The 17,404-nt window shown below is 45.9% G+C and overlaps 1 protein-coding gene across 2 annotated transcripts in view; it reads right to left on the bottom strand.

Annotated features, from left to right (window-relative positions):
* Positions 1 to 17,404, bottom strand: part of ARID5A (AT-rich interaction domain 5A) — a 43,660-nt gene that overhangs the window by 20,324 nt on the left and 5,932 nt on the right. For both annotated transcript variants that reach the window (XM_087706083.1, XM_087706084.1), the window contains exon 2: positions 4,184 to 4,308. In XM_087706083.1, coding sequence (XP_087562209.1) covers positions 4,184 to 4,308 — 125 coding nt within the window. The remainder of the gene's footprint in view (positions 1 to 4,183; positions 4,309 to 17,404) is intronic.

Genomic DNA, 17,404 nt, shown 5'->3' with positions numbered 1-17,404 from the left:
GAAGACCGTTGTTAAGGGAGTTTGTCCATTTTATGATCTCATTGGCCACTGTTGTTAAGTGAATCCTGCAGTTGTTAAGTTAATAACACAGTTGTTAAGTGAATCTGACAGACAATTGTTGTTAGTTGTGAGGTTGTGTCCGACCCATCGTGACTCCATGGACAACGTTCCCCCAGGTGTTTCTGTCCTCTACCATCCTCTGGAGTCCATTTAAGCTCACATCAACTGCTTCGGTAACTCCATCCATCCACCTCCTTCTCTGTCTTCCCCTTCTTGTTCTGCCCTCCATCTTTCCCAGCATTAGGCTCTTTATTTATCTATCTATCTATCCATCCATTCATCATCTTTCTTTCTATCCATCCATCCACCCTCTATCTATCTATCTATCTATCTATTATCTATCTATCTATCTATCTATCTATCTATCTATGTCAGTGATGGCAAACCTATGACACGCGTGTCAGTGCTGACACACGTAGCCATTTTGGGTGACACGCACAGGATTTCATGCGATTCATCCTCGGCTCCTGCATGGCCGCCGAGGATGAAAGAATCTGTGCTGGAGGAACGAGGGGGGCGGGACGTGTGATCTCCCCCGCCCACACTCACTTACTGTATCGCCACCGCCCCTTTCTGAGCGCAGGGGCTGCTGGTAAGGCGTGCGTGCCGTGCGCACACACGTCATCAGCGCGGCGAGGGAGGACCCGCAGGAGAGGAGCGCGGGAACAGTGTGCGCCTCTCTCCAGTCAGGCCGGCACAGAGAGTCTACTCCTGGTTAGTTAAAGAATTCGCCCTCCCCATCACATATCTCAGTTCACGGCAGGGCTGTGGAGTCTGCTGCTTCCAGCTCCACGTCCTCATCAACATGCTGCTCCGGCCCGCCCCCGCTATGAATATTCATATTCTTCGCCCTCGCGTCACTAGGAATATTCATAGCAGGGGCGGGCTGGAGCGGCATGTTGATGAGGACGTGGAGCTGGAAGCAGCCGACTCCAAGCCCTGGTTCACGGCACCCCAAACAAGTTCAATAATATCAAGGGCAACATACGAAATCGACTGATGAACAAAGAAGTTACTAAGCAGGTATGTTAAATAATTTGTTTTTGGTTTATTAAATACAATTATATATTGCAATTATACATTTTTGTAGTTTAAACTATAAATTGCGCAAAATTATGTTTTTGTCGAAGTGACACACAATGCGAGTTATGCTCGATTTTTTGCCGATTTTTGACACACCACGCCAAAAAGGTTGCCCATCACTGATCTATGTTGTTGTTGTTGTTAGTTGCGAAGTTGTGTCTGACCCATCGTGACCCCATGGACAATGTTCCTCCAGGTCTTCCTGTCCTCTACCATACCCCAGAGTCCATTTAAGCTCATGCCGACTGCTTCGGTGACTCCATCCAGCCACCTCTTTCTCTGTCGTCCTCTGACAGAAAATAAAACAACCCAATTGTTTGTTCAGGAGATGGTGAGCCATGTCCCATCATCCTGAGTTGCAAGTCGACAGGGAAAGTAGAAACCAGGGCTGAAGAGCAAGATGGAGCCCATTAAATGGCTCATGTGATTCTACTGTCGCCGGGGCAGGGGGATGGCAAGTGGAGGGGGGGTTGATTTTATTACATTATATTAATTCATTTGATCCTTTTTATCAGTTTTATTGTTTTAAATGAGGTTTTAGATTCTGTAAGCTGCCTTGAGTCGCCATGTGCAAATAGGGGCAATATAAATTAAATAAATAAATAAATAAATAAATAAATGCCAATACAGTCCTAGGCTGCATAAACAGAGGGATAGAATCAAGATCACGTGAAGGGTTAATACCACTTTATAAGGCCTTGGTAAGGCCACAGTTGGAATATTCAGTTTTGGTCCCAGCCCCCCCAACCCCCCCGAGATTAAAACACAATCCTGATGCGGCCATCAATGAAATTTAGTTTGACACCCCTATCCTATCCTGATTCTACTCAGGAGGCTCCCTATTTTTCAGGACAGCTGCATTCCTGGAAGTGGTTTTGTTGGATCTGCGTGATCTGTTGGGTCGTGAGTATTAAAAAAATAGCCCTTCTTAATCATTCTTCCACATTAGGTTCCCCCCCCAAAAAAGTTAAACTCACACAAAGTAGCAGTCACAATCGCATGATCAAAAACCCCAACCCTTTTTTTAACCTTGTGATAAGGATAAAATGGAGTAGGATTTTGATTGCATGCTATCTCTCCCTCCCCCTCTCTTTTTGGGTGCAGGGGCTCAGTGGCTAAGACCCTGAGCTTGTCGATCAGAAAGGTCAGCAGTTTGGCGGTTCAAATCCCTAGGTCAGGTCTCTTGCGTGAGCAGGGGGTCGGACTAGATGACCTCCAAAGTCCTTTGCAACTCTGTGACTGTTGAGGCTGATTTGGGATTATTACCAGAGGTGGCCCGAACCGGTAGCAGAAATCACGGGTGACTCCGTCCATCCGCTCCCCTCCCCCCCCCCCCCGGCTCTATGGCATCCCATTTAGGCACTTTTTTTAGCCAAAGCGCACGCACGGAGAGTTGAGTGCATGCATGGAGGTGGCGTGTGCACATCCCCATTTGCAAACCGGTAGGGAAGATAAGTGAATACCAGTAATACCCGATTATTACTATAACTGTAAATGGTTCCTCTTCCCTTCAAATTTCATTTCGTTGGAAATCTGCAACCGCGGAATTGAAGTGAATGAAATAAGCTAATCCATTTCCGAAGGGCCGATTCATTTGCTGCAGATTTGTCAGAGACCAAACGTGGTGAAGAGAGGAAATGAAGAGTTTCCTCAGTACAAAACAAAAACAAAAACCGTTTCTCGGGAAAAAGAATGATTTCTTGGCAACGGAAAACTCATTTCAAGTTTCAACGCACAAGACGCAATATGCAAGAACCCTTGCATTTTCAATTTCTTTCTGAATATTACTCTTATTTGAAAGTCAGCAGGTTTTTTTTTCTACATTTCCCTGTTAAATTTTCTATGTGGTTCAAAACAAACAAACAAAAAACCCAGCATCAATTCAGTAATTGTTTAAATAGAAAAGAAAAAATTGGCGGTGTCACAGATTTGCAAACGCGACTAGGAATTACCAACACTTCATTATCTCATATTTTTCTACCTAAACTCCAAAAGACATGAACAATGGGGTTTTTTTTGCAAAAATTTCTATGCAAATTAACAAACTATAAACTGTAACTAGCCACTTAATCTGCAACCAATAAATGCTGCTGGCCCATTTTAAAACAAACCAGGATCGTAAATTAAAGCAGAGGCTGGACTAGAAGACCTCCAAAGTCCCTTCCAGCGCTATTCTATTGTAAGAAACACAGCTTTCCTAGAATGGGTTAGATCATCTTGGGAACCTTATTAGAAGAACAATGTTAAGAGGAAAATACGAAGTACAACATTTTGATTTATTTATTCTCTTTGTTTTCTGGTCCTCCTATTTCCACAGGCTTTTTGTAAGCATAAAAATATCTATGGAAATATTTATAAGCATAAAAACAAAGACATAAAAACGAATAATCTCTCTTTCAAATCACAGAGCGTCTTCCTACTTTGCAAGATGGGCCTCTAAAAGCTTTGCTGAATCGCAGAAGGGATGGGACCACTCATATTCCCACTTGGGAAGAAGTTTCAAAATATGGGTGCCACTTTTGGGAACATCCCCTTCCAAGGGCCCATCAGATGACAATCCAATAGCAATGGAGATGGTTGATGCTTTCTACTTTGGTTGGATAGGCAGAAGAACACAGGAGAAGACAATTCCTTAGTTCCGCGTTTCTCAACTTTAACAAGTTTGAGATGTGTGGACTTCAGCTTCCAGAATTCCCTAGCCTACATTCATGGACTTCAACTCCCAGAATTCCCTAGCCAGCATGCTAGGAATTTCTGGGAGTTAAAGTCTACACATCTAAAAAGTTGCTGAAGTTGAGACACACTACCTTAGATAACCATGCTGCAAAGATTCATGCCACACTAAATCATGGTTTGTTTAAACCACAACAAGCTAACTCAGCCACAATGACTCATACAACTCACTCCATCTGAATGAAATAAACCACATCTTAAATCTTAATCTCACAAGGGAACTCAGTCAAGGAGATGATGCTTCTTTGACTTTCCAATTGGTTTATTACACTTTAAAAAGTATCAAAGCCCTAGTCTCCATACTCACCACATCTTCCAGCTTCTCCGGGTTGTCCTGAAGTTCTTCTTCTGGGCACAGATCTGGAACTTCCTGGGATTCACTCTCCGCCATGGGAATGCTCTTCTTTTTCCGTTTGCCTTTAAGACTGGGTGCTGCATGAAGACAAGACGACCATTGAGCCTCAAGGACGTAGAACAAGGGAGTCACCACCTTTGGTCTCCAGCCCAGATCTGCAGTCAATGATCAACCCCCTACTTGGGCCATTTTCTGATCCATTGGGGGGAAAGACCACCACTTGCAGAAGCCTTCTTGCTTGCCCCAAGAGTCCACTTTGAGGTCCGATCTTGAACAAGACCAGATATCAAGCGAAGCAAAGGTCCTCTAGTAGGATCCTGAAGAGCCACTCCTCTCTGGAGTAGAGAGAGACAACTGCAGCCAACGGCTCAAGTCATCTGCTAGCTACACAACGGAAGGCCTTCCTCACCCATACACCCATTCACCCATCGTTAGCTGAATCACAAGGAGGAAGCGAGAAACGATGACGTCTTCTTCCTCATCCAAACATCAACAAACTAGGACTTCCGTGTGTGTGTGTGTGTGTGTGTGTCAAAATCTGCAAGACGGACAGAGCCATTTCGTGATTTGATTTTACGCTACGGGTGCTCCTCTTTGCAAAGTTGGGAGTCCTTTCCCCTCTCCCACCACCCGCTGAAGTCCAGAAAGATGACCCTCTCCTGCCCTCATCCTCAATCTCTGCCCAACCTCGCCTTGAAAACCTCCATCAATGGAGTGCCCGCCCCTTCTGGTGGCAAGCAGTTCTGCCTGCTTCATTGTTCCAACTGTGCAACACTGCAAAAACCCGCTCCGGCGAGGGTGCCCATTGTGACATCCCAGTAGACCCAGATGGAAATATTGCACCCCTCAGGGTGGGGGACTTTCCAGCCTGGCCTGCACCCAGGATTCAGAATGCAGCCCCTGTCTGAGAAATAGGGGCAGCCCAGGGGCCGATTCAGACTGCTTGGCTGCAGATGGTTCCTTGGTGTCTTGGTTTGGAGAGTGGCATCCGCACGGGCGTGGGCGCATCCCGGAAGGCGGGCAAGCTTGTGGAGGGGGGGGGGTTCCACTTTCACTTTCTGAGCGGTTTCCTGAACGGTGAGAAATTCACCCCACATCCTTCCCTCCTAGACGCTGCTCAGCCGACAGCCTCTCCTCCTCATTTCGGAGGCCCCCACAGGCAGCCCATAAGGCTCTTCTCCTGAATGCGACCACCTATACCGCATGCACCTAAAAGGGTCAGATGGGAGGTTTGGAATCAGGGTGCAAAGAAGAGGGAGAAGGGCAGGAGAAGCAGAGTGTGCGCTCCATTCAGGGAACCAGATATGGTTCCAATCGGGTGTGGCCAACGAAGTCCCTACGGCGGTCCAAATAGTCCAACGAAAGCTCCATCTACTCTGTCTGTGTGTGAGAGTGTGTGTGTGTGTTGCTGATAAAGGTTTTAAAATTTTGAGCCGTTTCAAAGGGCGAATATTTGGATTTTTAATGGGAGGGAGAGAGAAAAGAAAAGAAAAGAAAAGAAAAGGAAGGAAGGAAGGAAGGAAGGAAGGAAGGAAGGAAGGAAGGAAGGAAGGAAGGAAGGAAGGAAGGAAAAACAGAAAAAAGAAAAAAGACAAAGAGAGAGAAAGAGAAAAGAGAAAAGGAAGGAAGGAAGAAGAACAGAAGAAAAGAAAAAGGAAGGAAGGAAACAAAGAAAGAAAAGAAGAGAGACATGAAAGAGGAAGGAAGGAAGGAAGGAAGGAAGGGGAAACAGAAGAAAAAGAAAGAAAAGAGAAGAGAGAAGAGAAAGAAAAAAGAAAGAAAAAGGGAGGGAGGGAGGGACAGGGAGATCCTCAGTATTTAAGATATTTAAACAATCTTGGCAACTGAGATGTGTAGACAACTATTCCCAAAATGCCCCAGTTAGCATGCTTTAACATGCGTGGACCTCAACTCCCAGAATTCCCCAGCCAGCCATGGGAGTTGAAGGCCACACATCTTAAAATTGCCACGGTTGGGACACCTGGTTCAGAGGACAAGGGCATCTCCTACTCTTGGCAGCTGTCCCATCTGAAAGTCCCCATTGCCAACTGTCAAGTCCTTAAATCTGGTCTCATCTGACCATGTGCCAACGACCAAACCTCAGTTTTGCCCTGTCAGTTACCTCATAACCAAATTTAGCGAAACCAAGTGTCGCCACACATCAACCTCAAATACTTCATGGATACTCAGGGTGAAGGAACCATCCGTTGGACATTATTATTTTTATAAATGCATAGTTTTTATAAATAACACCATGACATGAGAACCAAAGAGCCCTTGGTTCTCCCCACGCACAGCGGAGTTTTAGCATCATGGATGACCTTGTTATTTAACCGTGATCTGTTAAACAAATCAGGGCAGATTGTCTCATCCAACACACTAAGCTGCAAAATCACAGTGGCTGCACTAAAGGTAAAGGTTCCCCTTGCAAGTATGTGCTAGTCGTTCCCGACTCTAGGGGGCGGTGCTCATCTGTGTTTCAAAGCCGAAGAGTCAGTGCTGTCCGAAGACGCCTCCGTGGTCATGTGGCCAGCATGACTAAATGCCAAAGGAGCACAGAACGCTGTTGCCTTCCCACCAAAGGTGGTCCCTATTTTTCTTCTTGCATTTTTTTACGTGCTTTCGAACTGCTAGGTTGGCAGAAGCTGGGACAAGGAACAGGAGCTCACTCCGTTATGCGGCACTGGGGACTCGAACTGCCGACCTTTCAGCAGTTTTTCAGCAATGTTGTGACTTTGAACAATCACTAAATGAATGATTTCTAAGTAGATTTAGCCCAACAGGCTGCTCCTTCCAAAAAACGAGTGAGCAAGATGAGAGAGGAGGGGAGAAGACCAGGCATTAACTGCTGAAGTAGGGTAAAGGGACCCTTTTATTTTGTAAACAAGAAATGAGTCACCCTGTGGCTACGAGAAAAATAAACGACCTAATCCACAGAGAGAATACAAGCGGAAGCATATCAAACCGTTGCAGGTTTCTGAATTTCCAAGAACTCTTAATCACACAAGTTGACTAGAAACGAAAGAAAGAAAGAAAGAAAGAAAGAAAGAAAGAAAGAAAGAAAGAAAGAAAGAAAGAAAGAAAGAAAGAAAGAAAATAGAGGGAAAGGGAGACAAGATGACTCGCCTTCTGGTTAGAACGGTATTGCTCAACGGAATTAACTTTAAGCTTGTGGGTTCCCAGAATCCCCCAGTGTAGATGCCAATAAAGAGGTAAAGATGAAAGTTCCCCTCACATATGCGTGCTAGTCATTCCCGACTCTAGGAGGCGGTGCTCATCTCCGTTTCAAAGCCAAATAGCCAGCGCTGTCCGAAGATGTCTCCGGGGTCCATGAATCAACCCCGAAGGTGCATGGAACGCTGTTCCCTTCCCACCAAAGGTGGTCCCTATTTCTACTTGCATTTGTGTGTGCTTTCAAACTGCTAGGTTGGCAGAAGCTGGAAAAATAACGGGAGCTCACTCCGTTACACAGCACTGGGGATTCGAACCACCGAACTACCAATCTTTCTGATCGAGAAGCTCAGCGTCCCTCTTGCCAATAAAGACTCTCCCACTAAAAACAGGGTCCATTTGTAACATGCCACACCAAGAAAGAGATGTTAAAATCAGAGGGGAGGGGAACCTGCATAGCCAAATGGACTCCTCACACACACAAACACATATTTCCCTCCCCCTGCCCCACATTTCTTGCAGCTTTTGTTCCTCCTTCCTCCAACCCATCTTCGCCTCACAAAGGACACTCACTACCACTTTCAAAGGCGCAGCCAACAGTGGGGGGAGATTAGTAGTGGGGCAGTGGAGACTTTCAACTCGGCAGGTCAGCAACCTCTAATCCTACATGGGTCAGTGGGAACTGGGGGGGGGGGGCAACGTTAAAGGTTGGGGAGAGGCAGGCAGGGGGACGTAACAGTTGGTCCCCCTCATCTCAGCTGCAGAATTCATTGCGGGTCAAGCCGCTCATTAGCCTTTCTCTCCTCTGCCTCTGCCCATCTTTTTTCCTGGATTGCGCATCAGAGAAACTGAAGAACAAGTGAGTTACGGCAGCAGAGAAATTCCTGTCGCCGATCAGCTCCTTGGAAGGGGGATTAGGAGGTGTTCAGTATTGTTGCACACCAGCAGAGCTGGCAGCAGACTCGGACAGTGAGGAGGTTGGGGAGGAACCTGGGCCAGTCCTGGAGTCTAGAGAAGGCTCTGACGATGGCTCTGTGTCGGAGGCAGAGAGGGGGCCAGGGCTGTCTGACAGTTATCAGCTGCCTTCAGAGTCAGACATCAGTGAGGCAAAAGAACAGCTGGAGCCTGTTCCCAGTGTGCGCATGTGCAGAGGAATTAAAAGAGGAGCAAAAGGGGAGGGGAGTTTGCAGGAGACAATTAGGTCGCTTCATTGGTTCGTGACTCTTCAAGACCCCTTGCCAAGTTTTGCAGATATCGGCCTGGCAGCTCCCCAAGCCAGATAAGGTCTGTGACTGTAAATCCTCCCTTGAAGGACTTTGCTGGATGTGAATGAGCAGGATTCACAGCCAATTAATAAAAAGGTTTTTTGTCGGGACAAGGAGTTGGCTTCATGCTCTCGGGAAGCCTCAAGAACAGTCAGGCTGCACTGCAGGGTTCGTTTCCAAGCTTGCCAACCTGCATGCAGATTTCCACATCTTAAGGGGAATATCTGGATGTGGAGAAGTCAGGGAGAAGCCCCCAGACCTGCTCAGGTCTTTTCCAATCCTCTGCCATGCAGAAATATGGAGCGGGGGCGGGGGAGTGCGTCAAAGCCTCAAGTGGAGTAGGAAGACAACTCCATCTGACTCACGGTGTCCAGATCTCTCCTACCAACAGAAACAGTTAGTAAGCAATTCCAGATTTATAGTTTCTGGATTGCAAAAAATATTGCAATTCACCCATCTTGCGAAGCCTTGCAAACAATTCTGTTTCCTACAATGGGTTTTCAAAATTAGTCAACGAAAGGTGGTTGTATTAATGAAGGGATGCTAAGAAAAGGGGCAGCCGGGGTGCCTTAAATCCTGGGCAAGACAAACTTGGCACACTCTCTTGGTCTTGGGCCCCCTCTCAACCAAGGGGTCAACATGAACTGCCATGGGTTCAGCCTCCTCCTGTCCAACATGCTGGCTGAATCCCCCCCCTTCGGCCCCACCCTCCCCCTTGGTTAGCAGTGCAATGTAGCCAGACAAGAAACACAACCATGATGACTAACTCTGTTTGATCCAAGGTCTTTGTAAGCTTAGATTAACAGAATCTTGCAAGACTGAAAGTATTGGTTAGAACTGTAAGTTGGCCAGAGTCACTAATTGAGATGGGCAGCCACAGAGATGGAGGGAGGGAGGGAGGGTTGGGTAAATGAGGGGTGAGAGAGAGAGATGATAGATAGATAGATAGATAGATAGATAGATAGATAGATAGATAGATAGATAGATAGATAGACAGACAGACAGACAGACAGACATAGACAGATAGACACACACAGATGACAGATAGATGATAGATAGATACAAAGATAGATAATAATAATGAAGAAGATAGATAGATAGATAGATAGATAGATAGATAGAGATAGATAGATAATGTTGAAGAAGAAGAAAGAAAGAAAGAAAGGATAGATAGATAGATGATGATGAAGAAGGAAGAAAGAAGGAAGGAAGGAAGGGAAAAAAGAAAGAAAGAAAGAAAGAAAGAAAGAGAGAGAAAGAAAGAAAGAAAGAAAGAAAGAAAGAAAGAAAGAAAGAAAGAAAGAAAGAAAGAAAGAAAGAAAGAAAGAAAGAAAGAAAGAAAATGATGATCTTCTGGGAGAATCTTTAAACAGATTAACAGAATTGGAAGGGATCTTGTAGATCATCTAGTCCAACCCCAACCCTCCCAAGCAGGACACCCTACACCATTTCTGAGAGATGGCAGTCCACTTTCTTCTTGAAAGCCTCCAGGGATGAAGCTCCCACAACTTCCGAAGGCAACTTCTGTTCCATGGGTGGATTGTTCTCTGTCAGAAAATTACTGATAGACCTCAGTTCATCCATGTTAGCTAGAGAATTCTGGGAGTTGAAATCCGCACACCTTCCAGTGGCCGAGGTTGCAAAACAGATTTATATTTAACTAATTCATTAGAAGACCGGTCAATCACCCGTGACTTTTTCCCCAAAGCAGTCACCCTTCCAATAGAAATGTTATTTGGATTCTCTGGCCAGGGTGTGGACATCCCTTCCGCGTTCCTGCGGCTTTGGGTAATATATATTTACACAAGGCAGCAATCAATCAAGCCCATGCTTGCAGCCAGGAGAATATTCCTAGATGAAACCTTCCGAGTGACCAACAGCTGCCCCAAAATGTTGCAGCTGGGCAGGAAGGCAACATGACAAAGAAAGTGGGGGGGGGGCTTTTTTTTTTTTTTACAAAAGCAAGCCTGGGTGGAATTTTTATTCTTCTCCATTTATCCCCCCCTCCCCATCCCAACCGCTCCTAAGGCTGCGAAGGATCATTTCAATGTGTTTTGAACAATGTTAAACCTTCTTCAGAGCTTCCATCATAGTTTTCTTTTCATGAGCTTCCAGTCTCAAACCAACTCTGCAAATACTGCTAGGGATTTTCAGTTTAAGAGAGGGGGGATTGCATGTAGAATGGGAGGGATTCCACCCCCCCCCCAAAAAAAATGAGGTTTAGGGGCTCTTCCCTAGGAACCAGCCTGTTCTGAACTAGGCTTCCTGAGACAGTAAAAAAAAAGCACAGGCTTAGTCCCCAAAACCTTCTTTTTATTTCAAAGGCTGTGAATTATGTTCATTCACAGCCCGTAAGGAGTCCCAAATAGTTTGTAAAGTGTCCAACAGTAGTCTGCCAAAGTCTTTCGGGATAAGGCTGATAAGCACCCAACTTTATCTCCCTTGAAATGCTGTTAAAGACCTACTAATTGGAAATTAACTTTGCAAGGCCACACAGAGCAAAGAATCAAAACAGAGCTTCAGAATTTAAACCGACCAGCATGAACAAAGTTCACCTGTCTTTGCTCCTCCTTTATGTCCTATGGGAGGAGCCAATCATCTCCAAGCCTTACTCCCCAGTAAGCTCCTTTTGTCTTAATTGTTCTTGCCTTCTGGCAGCTCTGCGCATGTGCGCACTGGAAACAAGCTCCCCCTGTTCCTCTGCCTCACTGATGTCTGACTCTGGAGGCTCCAGAGGCAGCACATAACTCCCAAATGGCCCTGGCCCCCTCCCTGCCTCCGACACAGAGCCCTCGTCCGAGCCTTCCCCAGACTCCAGGACTGGCCCAGGTTCCTCCCCAACCTCCTCACTGTCCGAATCTGTTGCCAGCTCTGCAGGCCGCCAGCGGAGCACAACACAATCCTGCTTTAAGAAGTTTGGGTGCCTGGCACCACGATGACAATTTGAGTTACACGTACGAAGTGTAAGAACAAGTGACTGGAAGGCGTCCAAACACAACCACCAGATGTTAATTGTCGCTGAAAAGAGGGGGGGTAAGGGGTGGATCAGAGATGTAGCCGTTATCAGGAGATAGGCAAATGGACGAAAACAAATGGAAAAAAGGAACAAAAGATGGGGATTTGCAAACTGGAGTTGACATGCTTTGGGGGGAAAAGGTCAGCTATAACAATACCAGTGTTGATTGGAACGCTCGGAATCTAATAACAGGGAATTACAAATACGTGGAAGGAGGAGGAGGAGGGGAGGAGGGGGAAAAGAAGAGGAGGAGGAGAAGAAAAAAAAGAGGAGGAAGAGGAGGAGGAGGAGGAGAAGGAGAAGAAGAAGAAAAAAGAGGAGGAGAAAAAGAAGAGGTGAAGAAGAAGAAGAAGCAGGAGGAGAAGAAGGAGAGGAGGAGGAGAAGAAGAGGAGGAAGAGGAAAAAAAGAAGAGGAGGAAGAGGAGGAGAAGGAGAAGAAGAAGAAAAACAGGAGGAGGAGAAGGAGGAGGAGAAAAAGAAGAGGAGGAGGAGGGGAAGAAGGAGAGGAGAAGAAGAAAAAAGAAGAGGAGGAGAAGAAAAAGAAGAGGAGGAGGAGGAGGAGAAGGAGAAGAAGAAGAAAAAAGAGGAGGAGGTGAAAAAGAAGGAGGAGGAGGAGGAGGAGGAGAAGAAGGAGAGGAGGAGGAGGAGAAAAATAAGAGTTGGAGAAGAAAAAGAAGAGGAGGAGAAGGAGAAAAAGAAGAGGTGAAGGAGGAGGAGGAGGAGAAAAAAGAAGAGGAGGAGGAGAAAAAGAAGAGGTGAAGAAGAAGGAGAAAGAGGAGGAGGAAGAGGAGGTGGAGAAGAAGGAGAAGAAGAAGATCACCACCACCAACAACAATCTTTGCACATAAACAACTGAACTGGTGCAGCAATGGGCCAACTTGCACTTGCTTAACTTCATGGGTCTGCTTCTCAAAATATTAACATTCCTCGCATAAAATGAAGCTTAGTCACAAAGTACTGATCTACTACTTAATTAAGTAACCTAAGGCATGAGAAACAGGCCCCACTGTTGACGCCCCACAGTTTAACCGATCCATGAAAAGCAGCCCTTCCAGAGTGCAAAATTATCTGGCGGCTGCCCTATTCGATTTGAATCCTGGGCATTTTGTTCTCTGGCGCTCTCTCCAAAAACAGGAAGCCAAGCGCAAAATTGTTTTCTAGCTATTTCTGCCCCCACATCCACTTCCAGCTCATGTTTGCTAAAACAGTTTGCATGTCACTCTCTCCCCTGAAGGGTCAGGGAGCGTATCCAAAACACTCACATACTGTACAAAGGGAAGTGGGGGACTTGGAGAGCGAGAGGGAGGGAGAGAGAGAAAAGGATGGAGAGAGAAACAAAGAGAAAAAGAGAAAGAAGGGAGGGGTGGGAGGGAGGGAGGGAGAAAGAGAGAAAGAGAGAAAGAGAGAAAGAAAGAAAGAAAGAAAGAAAGAAAGAAAGGAAGGAAGGGATGGGAGGGAGAGGACAGACAGAGAGAAAAAGAAAGAGAGAGGGAGGGAGGGAAGGAAGGAAGAAGAGAGGGGGAAGGAGAGAGAGACAGAAAGGAAGAAAGAAAGAAAGAAAGAAAGAAAGAAAGAAAGAGGAAAAAAAGAGGAGATGGGAGGGAGAGAAGGAGAGAGAGGGAGAGGGAAAGAGGCAGAGAGAAAAAGAGAGAGGGAAGGAAGAAGGAAGGAAGGAAGGAAGAAGTGGGGGAGGGAGACAGAGACAGACAGAGAGAGAAAGGAAGGAAGGAAGGAAGGAAGGAAGGAAGGAAGGAAGGAAGGAAGGAAGGAAGGAAAGAAAGAAAGAAAGAAAAGAGAGGTGGGAGGGAGAGGAGAGGGAAAGAGAGAGAGAAAAAAGAAAGAGAGAGGGAGGGAGGGAAGGAAGAAGAGAGGGGGAGGGAGGGAGAGACAGAGAAGGAAGGAAGGAAGGAAGGAAGGAAGGAAGGAAGGAAGGAAGGAAGGAAGGAAGGAAAGAAAGAAAGGAAAGAGGAGGTGGGAGGGAGAGAAGGAGAGAGATGGAGAGGGAAAGAGAGACAGAGAGAAAAAGAGAGAGGGAGGGAAGAAGGAAGGAAGGAAGGAAGAAGAGGGGGAGGGAGAGACAGACAGAGAAAGAAAGAAGGAAGGAAGGAAGGAAGGAAGGAAGGAAGGAAGGAAGGAAGGAAGGAAGGAAAGAAAGAAAGAAAGAAAGATGGAGTGGGAGGGAGAGAAGGAGAGAGAGGGAGAGGGAAAGAGAGACAGAGAGAAAAAGAAAGAGAGAGAAAGAGAGAGGAAGGAAGGAATAAAAATAAAAGAGGGATGGGAGGGAGAGACCGAGAGGGAGAAAGAGAGAGAGAGAGAGAGAAAGAAAGAAAGAAAGAAAGAAAGAAAGAAAGAAAGAAAGAAAGAAAGAAAGAAGAGAGGGGGTGGAAGGAAGGGAGACAAGGGAGGGAGAGAGTGAGAGAGAGAGAGAAAGAAATAGAAGAAGAAGGTAGGAAGGAAAAAGAAGAGAGAGGGTGGGAGGGAGAGAAAGAAAGAAAGAAGGAAAGAAAGAAGAGGGGGAGGGCGGGAGAGAGGGAGCTTTCCAGTTTCATGTGCTGTAAGGATGAGCTCATGGTTTACAGCAACCAAAGGAAGAGGTTTTGAGAGGAACTGGACCCGATGACAACTTCTTCAGGGAAACAAAAGACACCCAGGGAGGAGAGAGAATTGGGGGGGGCTGGGACCACCTCAGCCCCTTCCAGAAGGCTTCCAGCCAGCCCCCGGCCCCTTCCCCAGAGAAAGGAAGAAAGAGAGAAGGGAAGAGGGGACAGTGGAAGAGATCACAGGAAGGGCTGGGAAGGAAGGAGGCATTCAGCGGTAAAGAGGGGAGCTGGGGAATTCTGGGAGTTGAAGTCCACAAGTCTTAAAGTTCCCAAGTTTGGACACCCCTGTTCTACAGAGAGAAAGGAGAGAAAGGAGAAAGGACAACAAGAAAAGAACAAAAAATAACTATGAGTACTAAGTTGGGGTGCAAATGTAAACATCCCATTTTGGGAGCCTGGGGAAAGCTTTGATTGACTCTTAGGAACCGACTTACTTTTCTCCCTTCCTTCCTTCGCTTCTCTTTCGCTCTCACTCACTTTTTCTTTCCTTCCTTTCTTCTCTCTCTTTTTTCTTTTCCTTCCTCCCTTCCTCTTTTCTTCCTTTCCCTCTTTCTTTTTTCTTTTCCTTCCTTCCTTTCTTTCTCTCTCTCACACACTTTTTCTTTTTTCTTTCTTTCTCTTTTTTCTTTTCCTTCCTTCCTTCCTCCCTCCCTCATTCTTTCTTTCCTTCCTTTCTCTCACTCTTTTCCTTCCTTCCTTTCTCTCTCTCACACACTTTTTCTTTCCTTTCCTACCTTCCTCCCTCTCTTCCTTTCTTTCCTTCCTTTCTCTCTTTCTTTTTCTTCCTTCCTTTCTCTCACACACACACACTTTCTTTTTTCTTTCTTTTCCTCCTCCCTCCCTTCCTCCCGCTTTCTCTTTCTTTCTTTCCTTCCTTCCTTCCTTTCTCACTCATTCACTCACTCTTTTTTTTTCTTCCTCCATTCCTTCCTTCCTTCCTCCATCCCTCCCTTCTCTATAATTTGAAATAAAGAGTTCTTTACGACAGACAGTTGCCGTATTCCATCCTTGTCAGTAGTGAAGACACCTGTTTTTGTACAGGATTGTCTTTCTTTTTTTAATCCCCTCCCCTTGTAAAACAGCTGCCTGGAGACGCTGTGGCAGTTTTGGGGATATTCCCCCCCCCTCTCTCTTTCCTTGTTGACTTCAACAAAAGCAACCGTTTTTCTACACACAGTTGTGTTATGTGAGACACAGAGAGGAGGACTTGTGCCTTCTCCTAATTGTACAACCCAGGGGAGGGGGGAGGTTGTGCTATTTTGGTCCTGTTTTGGGCAGATGAAAGTTCTGGAAAGCAATGTGAAGGTGCACAGGTATTACAGACTTACCACTGTTCTTTTAGTAACTGTTCACATTTACGACGGCCCTTGGAAAAAAAGTGACTTATGACCGCTATTCCCAGTTATGACCTTCGCAGTATTCCATAATCCAATTTATGGGATCAAAATTCGGATGGTCGACAACTTATGACCGTTCAGACTTATGTCCCAAGGTCACATGATCCCTTTTTATGACCTTCTGACAAGTCAAGTCAATGGGGAATCCAGATTCCCCTAACAACTGTGTTACCGACAACTGCAGTGATTCACTTAACAGCTGCGGCAAGAAAGGTCGTAAATCGGGGACTACCCCTATAAAAGAGGTGTGCCTTTTGACGCCACTCTCAATCCCTAACTAAAACCCAGAGAGGGGAAACCAAATAAGAATCTCTTTATAATTCAAATGTCACCCAATGTGTCCATTTCTACAGGAAGTTCTCGACTTACAACTGAGGCCAAACTTTAGGTTGCTAAGTGAGACATCTATTAAGTGAGTCCCCCCCCCATTTTACGGCCTTCCTGGCCACAGTTAAATGAATCATTGCAGTCGTTAAGTTAGTAACCAGGTTGTTAAATGAATCTGGACTTTTAGCTTGTCGGAAGGTCGTAGAAAATGGATCGCCTGACTCCAGGAGATTGCGACGGCCATAAATATGAACAAATGGCCGAGCTTGTGGATTTTTGTCGCATGACCAGAAGGAGGCTGCTAACAGTCCTAACTCATGTTGTAACTTTGAGTGGTCACTAAGTGAAGCATTATAAATCGAGGATGGGCTGTATTTAGAAAAACCACATTTCCTTGACTTGTGGCAACTCACAGCAGTGCCCCAGGGGGATTTTTTTTTCTAGCAGATCAGAGTCCAAGCTTACTAAATTTAAGACTTACGGACTTCAACTCCCAGAATTCCTCAGCTGAGGAATTCTGGGAGTTGAAGTTCGCAAGTCTTAAAACATTCCAACTTCACAGAGGCCAAAGGGAATTCTGATATTGAAAAGGCTGCCTATTTTGGAAAACCAAATTCCGGGGATGACTGAAGCAGGAAAGTCAACCATTCCCTTGTTTGATGGGCTGCTCAATTAATTCCCCGGATCCATCTGCCACCCAACTCTCCGAGGCAAGGTGCGAGATCTCACAATTCGGCAACCTGGCAACCGTATCATTAAAAAGCAGAAAATGAATTTTCAAAAACCATCTAGAAAAAAAATGAGAATTTAAAGAAAAGAAAAAACAATTGGGTAATTGTCATGGGGAAACAAAATTGTCAGTGCCAGTAAGTTAAACAAACACACACACACACACACACACACACACACTTAAAGAGAAATACCATACCACAGTTCGGTTTCAAAACCTGGGGCTGAATCACACCCAAAATCAGATATGGCATAACGCCAGTGAAGTCATTCATGCTTCTCAAAAGCGGAGGAGAAGGAAGAAGGAGTCAAGCCCTTCTGGAGAATATCAACTTCCCTGCCTCATCCTTCAGTCAGGACTTGCTTCCAAGAAGTCATACCAGTGGTTGTATATTCAATTTTTTTTTTTTACTACTGGTTCTGTGGGCGTGGCTTAGTGGGCGTGGCAGGGGAAGGAGACTGCAAAATCTCATTTCCCTCCCCACTCTGGGGCCAGTCAGAGGTTGTATTTGCCGGTCCTCCGAACTACTCAAATTTTCTGCTACCGGTTCTCCAGAACCTGTCAGCACCGGCTGAATTTCACCCCTGTTCCAGCCCTAGGATTCTAGGAGTTCTCCATCTCTCCAGCCACTGACGTCATCCCATATGAGCCGTGGCTAAGTCACGAA

Source organism: Thamnophis sirtalis, unplaced genomic scaffold (genome assembly GCF_051295495.1).
Source record: "Thamnophis sirtalis isolate CommonGarterSnake01/CBP01778 unplaced genomic scaffold, rThaSir2_p1.2 scaffold_2, whole genome shotgun sequence".
Classification (NCBI taxonomy): domain Eukaryota; kingdom Metazoa; phylum Chordata; class Lepidosauria; order Squamata; family Natricidae; genus Thamnophis; species Thamnophis sirtalis.
This window is presented reverse-complemented; position numbering and strand designations above follow the sequence as displayed.